General features: G+C 42.8%; 1 protein-coding gene across 1 annotated transcript in view; it reads right to left on the bottom strand.

The window, feature by feature from the left end:
* KCNH7 (potassium voltage-gated channel subfamily H member 7) overlaps positions 1–16,660 on the bottom strand; it is a 394,806-nt gene that overhangs the window by 163,525 nt on the left and 214,621 nt on the right. Inside the window, exon 3 of the mRNA XM_090045605.1 lies at positions 4,464–4,619. Coding sequence (XP_089901731.1) covers positions 4,464–4,619 — 156 coding nt within the window. The remainder of the gene's footprint in view (positions 1–4,463; positions 4,620–16,660) is intronic.

Here is a 16,660-nt window from a genome sequence, read left to right as displayed (position 1 = left end):
CAGGCTTCCCCTGCATCAGCAAATAGCAAGCTCCCACAGCTGCAGGACTTGCAGCTGACAGGACTCTTAGCCCTGGTTGCACCCCATGGCTGCTGGAGCTGAGAGTCCTACAGCAGACAGGACTGTCAGCCTCAGTTGCACCTCACATGTGAGGCTGAGCATCCCATCAGCTGCAGGACTCTCAGCTCTGGCAGCTGTGGGGTGCCTCCGTGGTTGGGAGATTGCAGCAGTTGCAGTCTCCCAGTCATAGGGGTGTGTTAGGCACCCCTGAGATCACAGCAGCTCTAGTGTCCCAGCCATGGGAGCATAGGCTAGATGTGCAAATTAAAGCTAGATAGAAACCAGCTATGACGTTATTACACATTTTCCATCAGTAACTTCATAGCTGGTTGGACCTTTTTAAGGCACCATAGCTCATTTGCATATATAGCCAGTCTAAATTAATGGCACGGTTAACTAGGTAATTGCATAATACACGTAACATGAAGAAGGGGCCTGAGAACTAGGGCTGTGCAAAATTTTCCCAGCTGTTTTGATTCGACACTGTTTTGACTCATTGTGAGCTTGAAACAGTGAAATCGAATCAAAATGAAGGACTTTGAAACAGCCTCAAAACAAAACAATTCTAGTCAAAATGTTTTGAAAGTTTCTAAACATTTCCAGTTTCAAAGCAGCCAGCAGCCCTGGCTCTCCCCGTCTCCCACCACCCGGCTGCAGAAAGCTGGTCACAGTGCAGGGGAAGGGAACTGAGACAATCCGATCTAAGCCAAGGGATGGGAACTCCCTTCCCCAGTCCCAGGCAGCAGCACTGGCTTCCCTCCTTCATCTAGCAGGTACATCAGGGGCCTACAGCCCTGATCTACCTGCCAGATGAGAGGCTGTTTTGAGCTTCCCCATTATAGCTAATGGGCAAAACCTTGAAAAAGCTTCAAAATGGCCTGTTTTGATGAAGCAAATGGAACAGCTGTTTCAAATCAAAATAAAATTCGAAACAAAATGCTGCTCCATCTGTCACGGCGCAGGGACCTAGGAGCGGCCGTGATCTCCCTAGCGCCCCCTGCCGTGCCAAGTAGGCCATTCAGCACCCTCTATCTCACCCGCCATGTCTTGGTGTCATATAGTTTTATAATGGAGGATGCCTTATTGTCCCCTTGGACATGGTGCTCAGCCCTCTCCGGCTTCTAACCGCATGCTCAGCCCTCTCCGGCTTCTAACCATGCCCCTCACCCTCTCTGGGGCCTACGCGGCGCTTCTCGCGCCCCTCACCCTCTCTGGGGCCTACGCGGCGCTGGGCAGAATACCGCCCCCACCACGGGGCCAGGGTCACGACACCCCACAACATCGCACCTCTCTCCGACGCTCATCCGCAGTGCCAGCTCCGGCACCAATCGCTGTGCCCCCCCAGGGCACCCAGGAACCCCCCACTCCACTGGGGAGCTCCTATTGAGGACTCCTCCGTCCCCTACAGCCTCTCCCGGTCCTCCGGTCTTTACACAAATAACACCACAGAACCATAAGCCAGTTGGCTGTAACAGAACAATAAGCCTACCGGCTATAACGTACAACCCAGTCCCACCAGTCTCTCCTGCCAAGCCTCCCAGGGAGGGTTCTCTCTACCCCTGCAACATGATGCTGCTACTCATTCTGTTGGTCTGCTCGACTCAGCCCGACTCCACTGCAGAGCTCTTGCTCCTCTGGCTGCCAGAAGAGAACTACCAGCTAGGCTTCGGCCTGGGCTGCTTATAAATGCCAGGCCCTGCCCCCTTCTGGTCAGGTGACCTACTGCAGTTGCCCCAGCAACCGACACCTGGGCTGCCCTAATTTCTTCCTAGGAACAGGGCACCGGAGTGCCCCCGTGACACCATTGAAACCTCAAAACTCAAATCGAAACAGAATGGTGCCATTTCACACAGCCTTACTGAGAACCACATTGAGGACAGAGCAAAAGTACTATTATAGATCTTTAAAGTTGTATTGGAAAATGGACAGTAAAACAAACTGGATCAAAACACCTGTAGAACATGGAAACAAAATATTTTTGGAGGACTATCATGTTTTCTTGATTGGATTTTAGTAGTAACATTTTAAAACACATAGTCTTCTATTGAAATGAAGTTCATGGAAACCAAAGGAAAAATAGAACTTGGGATAATTACACCAGCAAAAAGACAGATATGTAAAGGCATATTCCATAGGTAAATCGTTACTTCTAATATATTGTGCAAATATTATATAAATAGTTTTAAAACAGGTACCATGTTGTTATCAGTAATTATACATATTTTACTAGTTTAAAAAAATGGGCAGTATATTGTCCACAATTATACCTATACAACCTTATTGCCATTAGTGGGGTTATATAAAAGTAATGGACTCAAGAATGTGGTGCATTCATTACATTTGTAACCTTTTCAATTACAAATTTTCTTCTTCTGTTCTTAATGAAAATATTATTTCATTGCACATCCCTGTTCATCACAAAAAATGGCCTGAAATAGCTCTTGAATTTCAAAGGATTTGTCCAAGAATAAAGCACTTTAATGAATGAGTTTCTATGCTGCATAGAGGGACAGCATGAAAAGCATATCCTAGCGAGATGGAACAAGGATAGCACTAGTCAGGAGGAGCTCAGAGCTGCTGCATTGCTATGCGATGGCTCTGCCCCTCACAGTCTCTGCAGCAGGGTTACAGTAGTGAGGAAACTTTGTAGGGCCATTTATCCTTGCCTTCTGATGTGTTTCATTATTCACTGGATGCTTACAGTGAATTTCTGTCCGTTCTTTGTCTCTAGTCAGACAGATTTTGAGGAGGTTATTTGCAGACAGAAGGCTGAAGTTCCAAGAGTCTTTATTCTAGGTTAAAGACATTAAAGGGTATTTCCCAAGTGTTGTTGGACCAACCAGACTCAGTGGAAAATAATGACGCTCATTGCTAGAACATACTGTGACTCACAAGGGGCATGGACCACCAAAGCTCTGCTCTGGGAACGCTTGTAGAAAATTGATTATGTGTGGAAATTCATAAAAGAGTTAGGTCATGAGCCTTGACTGCATGGAGTGAGGATGAGCAAACTTAGGTAGGATCTGCAGAAAATGGGACAGAAAAGTGATATGGCCTAGCTATACAGGAAATGAATTAATTTGTTTTGGGACGAGTTTCATGATTTTGAAAATTCTTTTATTTCAGAATGGAACAAAACCAGGAAGGGTAAAATTTCCCAGACACAAAAATGTATATGTATGCATCAATTCAATCAAAACATGTTTAAACAAAAATTAAAATGTTTATTGCCCCCTTTTAAATATCTTACATTTGATATATTATAGACACTATTTTATATAAATTAAATTAACTGAGAAATCACTGGGAAAGGAAAATAGAAACCTTGTATTCTGTGAGTGTAGAAATGGAGTATTCAACGTTATCAAAATGCTATTCTCATTTTTTATTTCACAACTAATTTTCTTTAAAAGTGACATACATCTACACCCAGTGGAAGGAACAGCATTGGCAAAATTCTTGGAGCTAGTTGTCAAAGGTCTATATGCTTATCCAAGGCATACAGTCTACACTTGATCTGAGCTTTCCTGAAATCTAGTTTTAAATAAGTCAAGCAATGGATTTCTATTGTCTCCTTTGTATAACTATTTCAAGTTTAATGGACTTTATAGCTGGAAATAGTGACAAGTAAATAATTCATGAGTGATTTATTTGATGAATTGCTACATTGTGTTCATAAAAAGTCTGCAACCAAATTTATCCAATGTGCATCTTTTCCAATGTTGTATTTATGTTTTTTTTTAAGTTGTAAAGGTAGGTCATTTTGATATGAATATTCTTGCATGCAAATACGGAATTTGATTCTAGGGAAGACTTCTGTCTTCAGTTATAAAATTCCCTTCCTGGGAGTATTTTCAATAAAACTCAAGATCCAAATGTTTACAGACTACAGGGTTTTTCACGTGCCACTGAAATCTGTGTATGAGTTGTCCTCAAATGCATTTGCCCCCCAAATCAAACCTTTAATATTTGACCTAAAATATGTGAAAATATTTTTGCACACTGTTCTATTTAGTTTCCTCAGGCCATCACATATATTTATGGCTTCTTATTGAGTACTAGAAGTAGGATTTTTTGGATTAAATTTGGGGATTTGGGTTGAACTTGTTTTTCAATTTCATTTTATACTTACATTTTTTTTTCTTTTTTGCAATGTGTGAAAATCATAAATCTACTATTTTAGCAACAAGTTGACATGCTTATAGTGAAAACCTGTAAGCATAAAGCTAGAAAACACATGAAAATTAAATTCTACCACACAGAATGATATGTATTTGCAGTGTAGTAAGATCCACTTCTAATGATCTTCACTGATATATTTATGAATTATAATTTAATTTTAAATAGGATGACTAATAGCAACACATGACTTCATCCTGTCCCCCCACTTCGCCCTTACTTACGGTTTACAAGCTTGGATGGCAATATTGGGTTGAATTTCTCTGGGGACTCAGTGTTGTCCTCATCTGTCACATATTCAAAGTTAATAATAAACATCATAGCTACTCCCTCTTGATTTTTCACTGGGATTATGTGGGTGTTGCAAATGAAGGTGGTCCCTAGGGAAAGGGAAAAAAAAAAGAAAGACCAATATTTCAATCAGAGAAACCTACATTGTCTCTTTATACTAATAGTTTTAACCATATAAAAAATAATGCAGATTGTTTTTTTCTTTTGATGACTGCTTGCTAATAAACACATGCAGCATGTTTCATTTAAGAACACCATTTTCATCAAAAACAAAATTTGTCTTCTAATAATGTATTGCATTTGTACTTAACCCAAAAGATCTTCCATTCAAGTTGCCCCTTTTGTTCCATTGATTTCTATTCCCTAGAAATGACTTTAAACATAAATGTACAGCTTCATGTTGTGGAGGTATTCATGTTGAGTGTCACTGCCATCTACCACATGAACCACAATGCTACTGCAGAAAAAAACACCTTTCTTCTAAATGTCAGAGGTTCTTCATGATTTACAACATGGTGAATCACATATTAAATATTCATGTGTGCAAATATATAGCTGTTCTTATTTTAGCTCTCATTATTTTTGAGGTTTGTCTAAGGATGTTTCAATATTTTATTAAAAATGACGCTCATGGAAAAAACATGCTTTGTTTTCAACTTGATCATATTGAATGGCTTTTTTACATTTCATCATAACCTTCCCCCCCCCACCAATCTTATGGTCAAGATTTTCAAACATGAGTACTTACATTCAGCATGGAATTCATAGTGAGGAACATAATTAGAAGTTGCTAGATTTTCAGAGATGTTGAGTGCCCATAGTGGTAATTTAAGTTAATGGAAGGTGTCTTTTCTCAGTGCCTACAAAATTCAGGGCCTTTTTTATTTAGGTGCTAACTCAATATCTAAAGATTTTATCCTGTTAGTTTGTGCTGGTCATCATTACAATTTTCTATTTAAAAAGTTTCATTTGATAAGGTCGTTAGCTTTTTTCTTGTTCCTTGTATTATGCTGTTAGAATAAACAGATTCCAAATACAATATGGTAGATATATGTGCAAAGGTAACATGGGGCTAAAAGCTTCATGCAAACAGAGCTGTGAGGTGCTGTCTCTTTTAACCGATTTAATGTACGTCATTTGTAATTTTATTCATTCAAATACAGTAATCACTGAAACTTGACAGGGGGTGTAATTTTATAAATTCAGACGTTCATTTGGGTTACACAGGAATAAATCTTTTTTTTTTGTCCTCAGAAAAAGTGATGATCCAGGTCCATTGCAACAGTGATCAGAATCATCCTGCAATATTTAATGTAGTATTTGCTATAATGTGGTATTTATAGCAGGCTGAGCTATGAATAAAAATTGACATGCTGGCCTTTCAAGTTTTGCAGCTGTACCTTCAATCCATTTAATAAAACAGTTAAGCTGTGGCACTTGCCACAGTTTCCATGGTAACAAACTGGATGACTTTAGTAAACAGAAAATAAGCAATTTAAGACTGTTCCATTAGAGCTAAAAATAGAAGAGCTGCAGGCCAAGCATTGCAACGTAGGCTGGTTAAACAGAAAGTCTGAAGAGAGATGAGAAAAAACCATTATGTTTTCAGCTAATTAACCAAAATACATATTGACTTTAAATACTTAAAATGACATTTAGAGAGCCATTTAGAGAGACTTTGTTACTTTCCATCAGCTTGTTTTGAATTTATTAACATCCGGATTTTGTTGTGACAGGCAGCTGCACAAACCGAATGATGAGCCTGTAACCTGCCACCTCCTGACTCGATGAGAAACAAAGGGCAGGGCTGAGGCTGTCATGGATTGGAAGAATGCTGGACTCCGGTGGATGAAATGTTTATGGACTTTGGAAACAAGGGTTGACAATATCTTGGATTTCACTAAACTAATGCTGAAACCCTGCAGTTTGTAGACAAGGAAGGTCTAGCCTTTAAAATATTTCCCGCAGTGCTGAGAAATAACAATATCTCACATTCACAGGGAACATTACATCCCCATGCAGCACCCCCAGACACTTACAAATTGACATTTACACCATATTTAGGGATTCACCTTCATGAACAAAAACAGCAGCTATTTAACAGTTGACAGCATAAGAACATGGCAAATAATGAATCATTCTGTAGCTAAAGGCACATTCAGGAGCAGTTTAGGAGTATAAAATGGGGAGATACTTTGGGCATGCGTAGATGTTTCTGGGACCCAATCTACAGTCCCACAGCTTACTTTAAGCAACGTGATCATAGATCAGGTTCTGCTTGTGCACACACGCACTGGTGCCTGGAGCCATGCTGGGAATGTGATGGAAGTAAGCTGGGGTGGGGGAAGGGATGGGAGGATGGGGAGCGGCCAGCAGGTGTATGCAGAAGAGGGCTTGATAGGTCCAGGGTGGATTTTCCATCCAGGGGTGAGGGAGTCAGAGGCCTGGTCAGGGTCGTGGGGGGATAGGAGAAGAGCAGCCCTGGGGTTGGGTTTAGTGGCTGGGCTTTTCCTGCCCTGAGGCTGCTCTCTGAATGTATGCACACATTTGGTTAGATCAGGCACAGATTAGATGAACTAAGATCAGGCCAGCCATTTTTTGCCTGACCTAAGCTCCTCAAATGTGCGTACAGTGTGACAGGACAGCTGGTGCACCTCCCTTTAAGAGGACAAGCAGCCTGAGAGTCAGCTTGCAGGTAGGGAGGGGGCTGATTAGGGACTCACATGACCCAAAGAGGGCTGGGCTTGAGCCATATAAGCCCCATGCTTGTGCCAGTCAGGCAGTCCAGCCCTGAGAGCCATGAAAAGGCAGCAGAGGAAGAGGGCCCCTGAATTGACAATCATACTGAGTAAGCAGCTCTGCAGGCCTGAGAAAAAGGGAAAGTTACCTGGGGCAGAGTGGAAGGCTTGTTTATGCAGGCAGGTGTCTTTTATTTTGTGTTAAACCCAGAGAGGGTGTCTGCCAGAGGGCAAAAATGGTGGTTTAGCCTTAAGCCCTGCAAGGCTAGGTTCAGGACTTTCTTAGAGACCTGGTAGCCCAGAAGGGGCTGAGGGTGGAACCCAAGTGTCCAGGAGCCTAGAGGAGGGGCTATAACCAAAGACTGCCAAGGCAATCCCAACTGGGCTAGGAGTGGGGCTAGGGCCCAGGAAGGGCCAGAGGTCTAGGAGGGGCAACTTCTGGAGACCAAATCCAGGGTGGCAAGTTGGACCAGGGAGTCTAGAGGTCTCAGCTGGCTTGAAAGTGAGGCCAGGGCCCAGGAGGAGTTAAAGGTCAAAGAAGGAGTGCAACTGGGGACTGCCAGAGCCAGGGAGCCTGGAGATCTCGCCTGGCCCAGGAGTGGGGACAGGTCCAGAAGGGGCCAAAGGTCCAGAAAGGGCCACTGCAATAGATTGATAGTGTTAGAGACCTGCAGGCAGGGAGGCTGGAAGCTAGAAACCAGGTCTGAACTATGGGCTGGGGCTAAGAGGCCCAGTGAGAATATAGGGGGCAGAGTCCAATAAGGCCAAGACCCCTACAAGGTGAACGACTGTACAATAAGAATTGTGAAGTATGGGGCATGGTATAGAGGTGGAAAGAGCCACACAATGAGCCTTTAAGGCTACAGGTGCCCTAGAAGGGAAGAGAAATGCAATAAGCCCTTAAGGCTACAGGTGAACTGCAGAGGCATAGACATGCCAAGAGGGGCTATTGAGCTTGAGGGCTGAACTGAAACTAGTGGAGTCCAGGAGGGACCTGGAGGTGACTTGCATGGACTAAGGCTCACTCTAAGGCAGTGGTCACCAACCAGTCGATCTTGGAGCCTCTGACAGTCGATCTCAGTCTGTCAGAGGCTCCACAATCAGAAGCAGCAGGAGGCATGTGGCTGGGCTGAGCGATGCCCTCTGTCGCCTGGGCTGGGCTGGCTGAGTGAGGTCAGAGCCTGGGCAGCTTGTCTAGGAGGCAGGGGGGACAAGGCAGGGGGTGGGAGCAGGGGTGGGGCAAGGGCAGGGCAGGAGCTGGAAGGGGTGGAGGGCAGGGGCGGAGCAGGTGGGGGGGCACAGTATATCTTGGGGGGCACAGTATATCTATGCCAAAAAGTTATATTAACCATAAAAAGGTTGGAGACCACTGTTCTAACACCTGTGGGCAGCCTCCCTTACTTCATCTCCAATAAGAACAGCATGTGGCAGGTGAGCAACCAAGAAAGGGCTACATTACAGACTCAGAAGGGCAGGAGCCACACAGCCTCCAGCTGGTGTCATGGCCACCCCTTGGGCTCAGTCTTGTCACAGGCACTTAGATGGACCTAACCACAATAAGGTCAATCTAAATGTAACATCTGCACATATTTTTAGCTGGTCTAAATCAACAGAGTTCAACTGAAGGCCATTTACACCATCAGAATAATTTATTTAACCAGGCTAGAATTTGTCCAGGACATTAAGGCTTTTAAAAAACTCCATGGAGTCTTTAATGACTACAGGTGATCAGGATTTTACATCTCATTCAAAATCCAACACCTGCAACAACTGTACCTTTAAAATCCTGATGGAGCTTTGCTGTGGTGCTGAATAGGAAGGGATATTATTATCTAATAAATCCCTACCATTACTTCCTACCTTCCTATGTCAAATAATTGTTGCTTGCATTTGGGGCTGTGTGTGTTCCACAATTCCAGGAGAATTTACCATAGATTATATACCTACTAGTGAAATGATACAATAGTTGCCTATTGTGCTCACCTTCCCTAGTATAGTTGCTTATCTGGATCCTGTCTGATCTCAGAATAATTTACATCAGTGTACACAATCAAGGCAAATTAATATCTGAGTGTGTAATTCCCTATCTAAGCCCTAGGTCTTTTAAATGCACAGAATAAACACTGAGGAAAAAGCAGGTGGCTCTTTAATGAAGGTGAGGGTAATGAACAAATATTAGGAACGAGCTTGTTGATAAACATTGTTCATTATTTGCACTCTTACTCATTCAATTACTTTTCATGGCACTCAGCACATTTTCCATGTTTCATCTTCTAACTGAAAGATTCTGAAAGTGGGAAATGCCTCTGATGAGCAATACAAATTTTAATGAAGTTTCTGGAATTTGCAATTCTTATCTATAGTCACTGAGCAAATAGAAGATGTCATCAGAATAATTATGAAAATTACACCTTTATAATGAAATGATTAAATATCCCAGTGGTATTTCTAAGATTTGTAAAGAATGTTATCGAGGAGTAATCACACAACATACCCCTTTATTTTGTCACTGATGACTAGTCTAAGTATGGCCTAGCCTATTCTATGTAGTTTTGCTGGGAAAACTTGTATTCTTCTGGCAAAACTGTGATGGCAGAACTTTTCTTCTTTTTTTGCTGGCAGAGCAATGCCAGTTAAGTCCTCAGTCACAGCGAAGCCATCGGAAAGCACGTGTAGATGTGTCTATTCTCTGTGTCAATTGCCATGGACCCTTTAGTAGCTGGTGTCTCCCACAAAAATTCCATGTCCAGAGCAGGCAATACACTGCCAAGAACATGGAATTGATGTCACATGGAACACAATTATGATGGTACAATATTGAGAAGACAGTCTAAAATGGAACACAGCTTTGGAAAATGGAAAAGGGCATGTCGCGAATCCCAAAGATTTAATAAACAAGGAAGAGAAAGATAGGGCTAGATTCACCAATATGTTCTGATAGCTTTTGTGCTACCCCATGGGTGGATCCAGGATCATGGCAAAGGGTGAGCTCACTGCACTTGCACCACACAGCCAAAGCAGGGCCCCCTGTTTTCCGTTGATGATGAATTCAATGGGTGGGGAGGGAAGGGGAAAGCGAGAGTGAACAGCAGTGGTACTCACACCCTCGGCACCTGAGCTGCACGAAGGCAGTTCTGACCACAGCCCACATCAATCAGTTTGGGTTCAGAGATCATGGCACATACAGAGCTTCATAAAGAGATGCAGTGACATGCTGATGAGCGGAGAGAGCTCACTGTGCATGAGCCACATCTAAAGGGAGCAGGGTGCAGCCATGCCACTGCATGCTGCCTCAGATATCCCCCTGTGCTACCCTACTAATGCAACAGCTGTAAACCCAACTTACATGTCTGGCTGAGCTACCTTGCCTCACCAGAGCACTGCAAAGCAGCCAAGGTATTCTGGTGAATCTGGCTCATAACATTCCTTTACCTTTCTAATGACTTTAAGTCAGAATCATATGAAAGACTTCTGCTGTATGTGCAGCCCTACTTTAGCTGTCTTTTTTATGTGGACACAATCATTCATTCACATTATAGCAGTTAGTCTTAATTTTCAAGCAAACTAATGTAATGACAGTACACCAACAGTCAATGCATTGCAATCATACAGATTACTCCACTTTCATATGCAAAGCCATGATAGCCATGCTTGGAAAAATGACCTGTCCCAAAAAGCTACTTTAATTGTATTCTTTGTAATCGATCTTTAATTCTGTGCGTGATATTTTCACAGATCATTACATGTGTCGGATGTACAGAATCATTGGGAAAAAAGAGATTGTAGTATTGGGGTAACAGTAATAAATAACTGTGCTAAATCAGCAGAAAACTAGAATTTCACACAACTTTCATTACAAGGAAATTAATCTATGATGGAATTTTGAGACAGTTTTATATCATTGTTGCATTGAATGTCTGTGACAGTTATCAGACATTTTAACTGCTCCACATTTCATTGAGTATCAGGCGTATGTCAAGTGAAATTCTGCCCCCAATGAACTCAGTGGGAGTTCTGTTGTGAACTTCACTGATAGAGTTTATTTAATATGCTTTGGAGTTAATTTTGCTTCCACGTACTGAATTGATGACTACTACTCAGCTGCTTCTCATATCTTCTTTTATAGGCAGTGTGACAGGGTGCTTAGTGCACCTGTCACTTTCAGAGGAGAGAAGGCTCAAGAAACAGCTTGGGCAGAAATCAGGGAAGACACCTGACTGGCAGGGAGGCTGAGCCCGAGGTATATATAAGCCCAGGACCTGAGGTAGGTAGGCAGTTTTGTCCTGGTAGAGGACAGGGAAGGATCTCCTGAGCAGGCCACTAGAGGGTGACTCTGGCTCACACTGAGAATGTGTGTGGGTATGCAGCCTTAGGACTGGGGCTAGGGACAGACATTACAGATAAACCAGTTTAAGTGATCAGAAACTGGTTTAAACCTGTAACAGAACAGATATTCAGTACCCATAAACCAGTCTGAAAATGGCTGAAACTGGTTTGAGACAAATCTGGTTGAATGTAGTATCAGACTTAACTGATTTGGATCAAATGGTTTTTTTGCAATGTCTGTCCCAGACCCTTTGCTGGTTTAAGTTAAATCAGACTTCCCCAGTATCTCAGCTCCCCCAGTATCTCAGCATGCTCTCTGGGCTGGGCGGAGCTCTCTGCTCCACAACAGAGCTGGCCCCTCCCCTCTATTCTTCCCCATGACCCCCTCCCCCTCTACTTAGCACTCATCCTTCCTCTTCTCTCCCACACCATGGACTGTAGCCAGCATGTGGTATGCTAGCTAATGCTGTGTAAGGCTGATAGGGCAGTGTCTGCTCAGGGCCTTTTGGAGGTAATCAGCAGCTCATTTGGTAATGTCTCTGCATTTACTCCTTTGCAAAGGCTGTTTAAGAAGAGCTTGAACTAATAAGCGAGGCTTTGTTTTCTAATGGGGTGGTAAATGCTAATAACAGAGCTGATAAATGCTCTGTTATCAAGGTGGGGGGAGGTAACTCCCCCCTAATCACAGTATTCTGCTGGAGCATGGCTACACCCCCCCTTGACTCTGTGCAGAAGGGAAGGGAGGGCTTCCCTCATGCCCCCTGGCTTCTAGCCGGAGCCACGGCAGGCATGTGCCTGCATTTTTGGGATATCTGCTTGGGTTCCAAACTGATTTAGCCTATCCAGGTTAGACTAACCTGCAAAGATTGAATCAATTCAGGCTTAGGCTTCTTGAATGTCTGTCCCTAGCTTGGGAGTTCAGCCTTTGAGCCAGCAAAACAGCCAGCATGCAGCCATAGGCCTGTGGAGCATCTGGTGGTTTCTGGCAGAGACTAAAGGGGGGTAAGGAGGTTACAGCTGGCCCAGGGAGAGAGGACAGAGGACCAGAGGGGCCAGAGAGAGAACAGACATCCCAGAGAGACTGCAAGGCTAGTGCGCTTGGAAAGAATGAAGAGGGGCAGAGAGCCCAGCGAGCAGGTAGGGCCATGGTGCCTATAGGTCTCACTGACCTAGGAGAGGGGCCAGAGCTCCTGAAGGGCCAAAGGCCAAGAAGGGCCATAGCTGGAGACTGGTGGGGCTGAAGAGCCCATGAGTCTCAACTGACCTAGCAGTGGGACCAGGGTCTAAGGAGGAAGACCAAAGGCTAGGACAGGCACAGCCAGGGATCATAGGGTCCAGGGTGCCCATAGCCCAGAGAGGGGATGGCTTAAGGACTAACAGAGCCAGAAGCCTGTAGCCCATAACAGTGGTTATGATTTGATTAGCATGTGTGACATCTGTGACGTATGGACATAGGTACTGGAGAGGACAGAGCCCACAAATTTAGCCCTTAAGGTGATGAGCATAGACACCTGTGTTCATATATGAGATCAGGCTTGGGGAACCCTGGGGCAGCCTCCCTTTTTAAAAAGGTAAATACATCAAGGTGTAGCAGATAAGGGGAAGGGGAGATTGCCCAAGGACAGTAACGTTGTTAAGGGTTGAAATGGTGCCAGGGGAATCATGGCCAGAGGACCTCATTACATCAGTAAGACATAAAAAGGAGTGAAAGTCTACTGTGCCTTGTGTGGGGCAAACTAATGCAAACTAATGATGTCTGGTAACATCATTGTGCACCTCTTACACCTGTTTCAAGACCATGAGGCACTGGGGTTAGCAGTGACATGGTTGATGTGTTTGAATAAAGGTTTGAATTAAACAGCTTAGGCTAGGAACAGACATTCAGAAAGCCAGAGTATGAATTGATTCAATCTTTGCACAATAGTCTAACCTGGCTAGGTTGAATGGGTTTGTAACTGTACAGACATCCCCTCTGGACTGAAGAAATGCAGGCCATGCCTGCAGTGGGTCAGGCTAGAAGCTGGGGGTGCTAGAGGAGCCCTCCCTTCCCTTCCACAGTGCTGAGCTGAGCATGGGTGTGGCCATGCCCTGGTAGGATGCTTTCATTAGGCAGGGTTTACTGCCCCACCCCCAGGCTGCTCCTGACCAGTGAAGGAGGAAGAAAGGAGTTGATAACACAGCATTTAGCATCCCAGCAAAAAAAAAAAAGCCTCTCTCATTAGTTCAACCTCTTCTTAAAGAACTTTTCCCAAGGAAGGAACAGAGGGACATTATCAGCTACCTGTTAATTAGCTCCAAAAAGCCCTAAGCGGACACTATCCTGTCTGCCTTTGTCCTGTCTGCCTTATACAGAGACCTCTCAGCATTAGCTAGCATACCACATGCTGGCTACAGTCCATGCTGTGACGGGTGTGGCAGGGATTCCTGCTTGAGTAAGGAGGATTGGGGGGTGGGGGCAGACCCTGTTGTATCTGTCATTTCTGCCAGAGCTGCAGCAAGGGAGCAGAGGGGCAAGTCCAGCCCTGCTCTGGAGTAGAGCCATGCCCAGGGGTTGAGATTGCCTCATCTCTGGCAACCTTTGTCATGAGTCCAATTAGATGGGGGCTGCATATATGAGATTTAATCTGAGAATCTGTGCTTGATGATAACACATAAAATGCAGATTAAGTATTTTGCCATATACTTGCCTCCTTAGAATCAAAGGCACATTTCATATTTGTTGTCTAATATCCTCAGTCCCACATAAAGCATATACTGTATTGTCACAAATTTCCTTAATAACATACTTTTGTACAAATTAATGCTTTTGTGATGCATAAGACACTTTGGCATGAATAAAACTCTCTGGAGTTGCCTCTTAAAATATCTTACTGCTTGCATTTTTTATATAATTGTCTTTTGTTTCTCTGAGGTGTATGACACCGTCTTGAAGATGTCATCACATTATTTATTGTGGTCTTCTGCATTTATTTTTTTCATTTTCCAGCATAGGTTCATTTCATAACAACAGTACTGGAAGATGGGAAATGCAGTTACTGTTTGCTTCAGATATTAACTAATGTACAGTTATTTAATAGGACAGAGGTTTCAACTACTCGCTGTTTTTCTTACTTACTCATATGTTCAGATAAGTGACTGGCTACAAGTTTGTGAAGGATATCTACTATAGTAAGACATGTATATTTAATTCTGAACATTTCCAGTTGCACAAGTTTACCTCCTTTCTCATATTTCAATGACTGTCTCCTGCTTAAAGCAGTGCAAGGTTTTGTTGTGCATTTTGAAGATATTACGATTTTGGCTCATATAGTTCCAACAGTAAGCTGGCAGAAAAAGGCAGATAGATTTGCGTGGTGAAAGATCCCCAAAAGTGATTCTATAAAGTAATGTCTTGCTTATTCATATTTGGATTTAATCCTAATGCCTGCAACCTTTCAACAGAATGTGGAAGTGGGCACTGTGGATAGTCCTTAATCAAGTCCTGGCTGGGAATGGGTTACAACTTTGCTTCAGAAAACAGGTGATCCTGCTGAGTTGCATATGTTGCAGTGGAATAGGAACACCTGGAAATGACTGACTGTAATTTATTAACAGCTGTAATGAAGCATGTTTTCCCAACAAGCCCTGTGTCTTTGAGAGGAGATATAAACAGGGTAAAGGAGGGACTGGAAGAAAGACTGTACTTAACAAATGGGTGTTCTGGCTTGTGTGAGTGTTGTGTGCAATTGTTAAGAAAAAGCCCTTTTCTTTTACAATTTGAGCTCAGAGTTAGGAGATGAAAAATCCTTCCATTTTGATGATTTAGATTAGGGATTAAGACCTTTATTATTTGTTTTTCAATCTTCAGGCGTAGCCTCCACCTACCTGATGCTTATGGCTGTCCAAAGCAAATAGAACAATTTATCAAGCTTTTGCTAGTGTTTGAATATGCTATAACATCAATAATGTAGTACCAATATTAGATAATAATTTCTTGTAAGCTATGTGTAATGGGGAATGTGTGTTCACAAAGTAAAAGACTGAGAAGATCATCTGCATTCCTAGCCAAAGAAAAAATACTCCCAAAGGCAAAAACTATCATAGTTTATAAACAAAGCTTATTTTGAGTGCATTTGTTGGAAATATTTATTCCTTATTCTTCAAAATAATACCAAATATATTAATAGCACAGCAACTGTGTTCAATTAAAAATGGAAGCAGGTGAAGATTTTGTAAGATACAATCTCAGGGTGTCCTTTTTGAATAATGTCTTTGAAATCATAGGATGTATAGTGGAATATGGTGATGTTTTTGCAAAGCAAAAACTTGAGCAGCTCTTTTATGAACACTAGTTAAGGTTCTCTTTGTCCAGAATAATTTAATAGCATTCTGAGATCAAGTGAACTCCATAAGAGACAAGGAAATGACCCCAATTCTTTCTAATCCTTTTCAGTTAAATTGCAGAATTAAAATTATAATGGCTCCCTCATGGTTTTGCTAAGACCCTTCTAAGTTGCTCAGAAGAAAAATAGTGGAACCATGACCTGTTCTCTATCATTTGCATGAAGCAGTGTCTGCTTCTAGAAACCCTCCCCATCTGTTGGTGGAGTAGAATCAGAGCACTGAGTTTGAGCACCCCTAGGTAACTTCAAAATCAGAAACCCCTGCATGAAAGATATAACGAGCTTTCCTGCCAGCCTTTGCCTGCGGCTCTTTGCCCTCTTTGCACTCAGCATCCAGCTTGTTCTTCAACATCTTCAAAACATGCTAAAAAATTTTGTTCCAAATAGAAGATGGCTATCTCAGATGTCTTTTTTGCCCCGTATATTCACTGTACTATAGCACATTGGAACAGGAGGAGATTGTTATAATAAGAATACTTTGTATGTTCTCCAAGAATTTAAGAGTACAAGTTTGAATTAAACCACACTGCTCTGCTGCAAGGTACATACAGTATTACTCTATTCATCATAGGTTGTCAGAAAGAGGCACAGAGAAAATCAGTGACATGCCTACAGTTATACTGCAATTCAACGAAAAAAAACCCAAAGGTAGAATCTAGAATTCTTGATCCCAGCCCCATGGTT

This window comes from Crocodylus siamensis, chromosome 4 (genome assembly GCF_052110815.1).
Source record: "Crocodylus siamensis isolate JL-2025a chromosome 4, ASM5211081v1, whole genome shotgun sequence".
NCBI classification, from domain to species: Eukaryota; Metazoa; Chordata; order Crocodylia; family Crocodylidae; genus Crocodylus; species Crocodylus siamensis.
The sequence above is the reverse complement of the archived record's forward strand: the minus strand, read 5'-3'. Positions and strand labels throughout refer to the sequence as shown.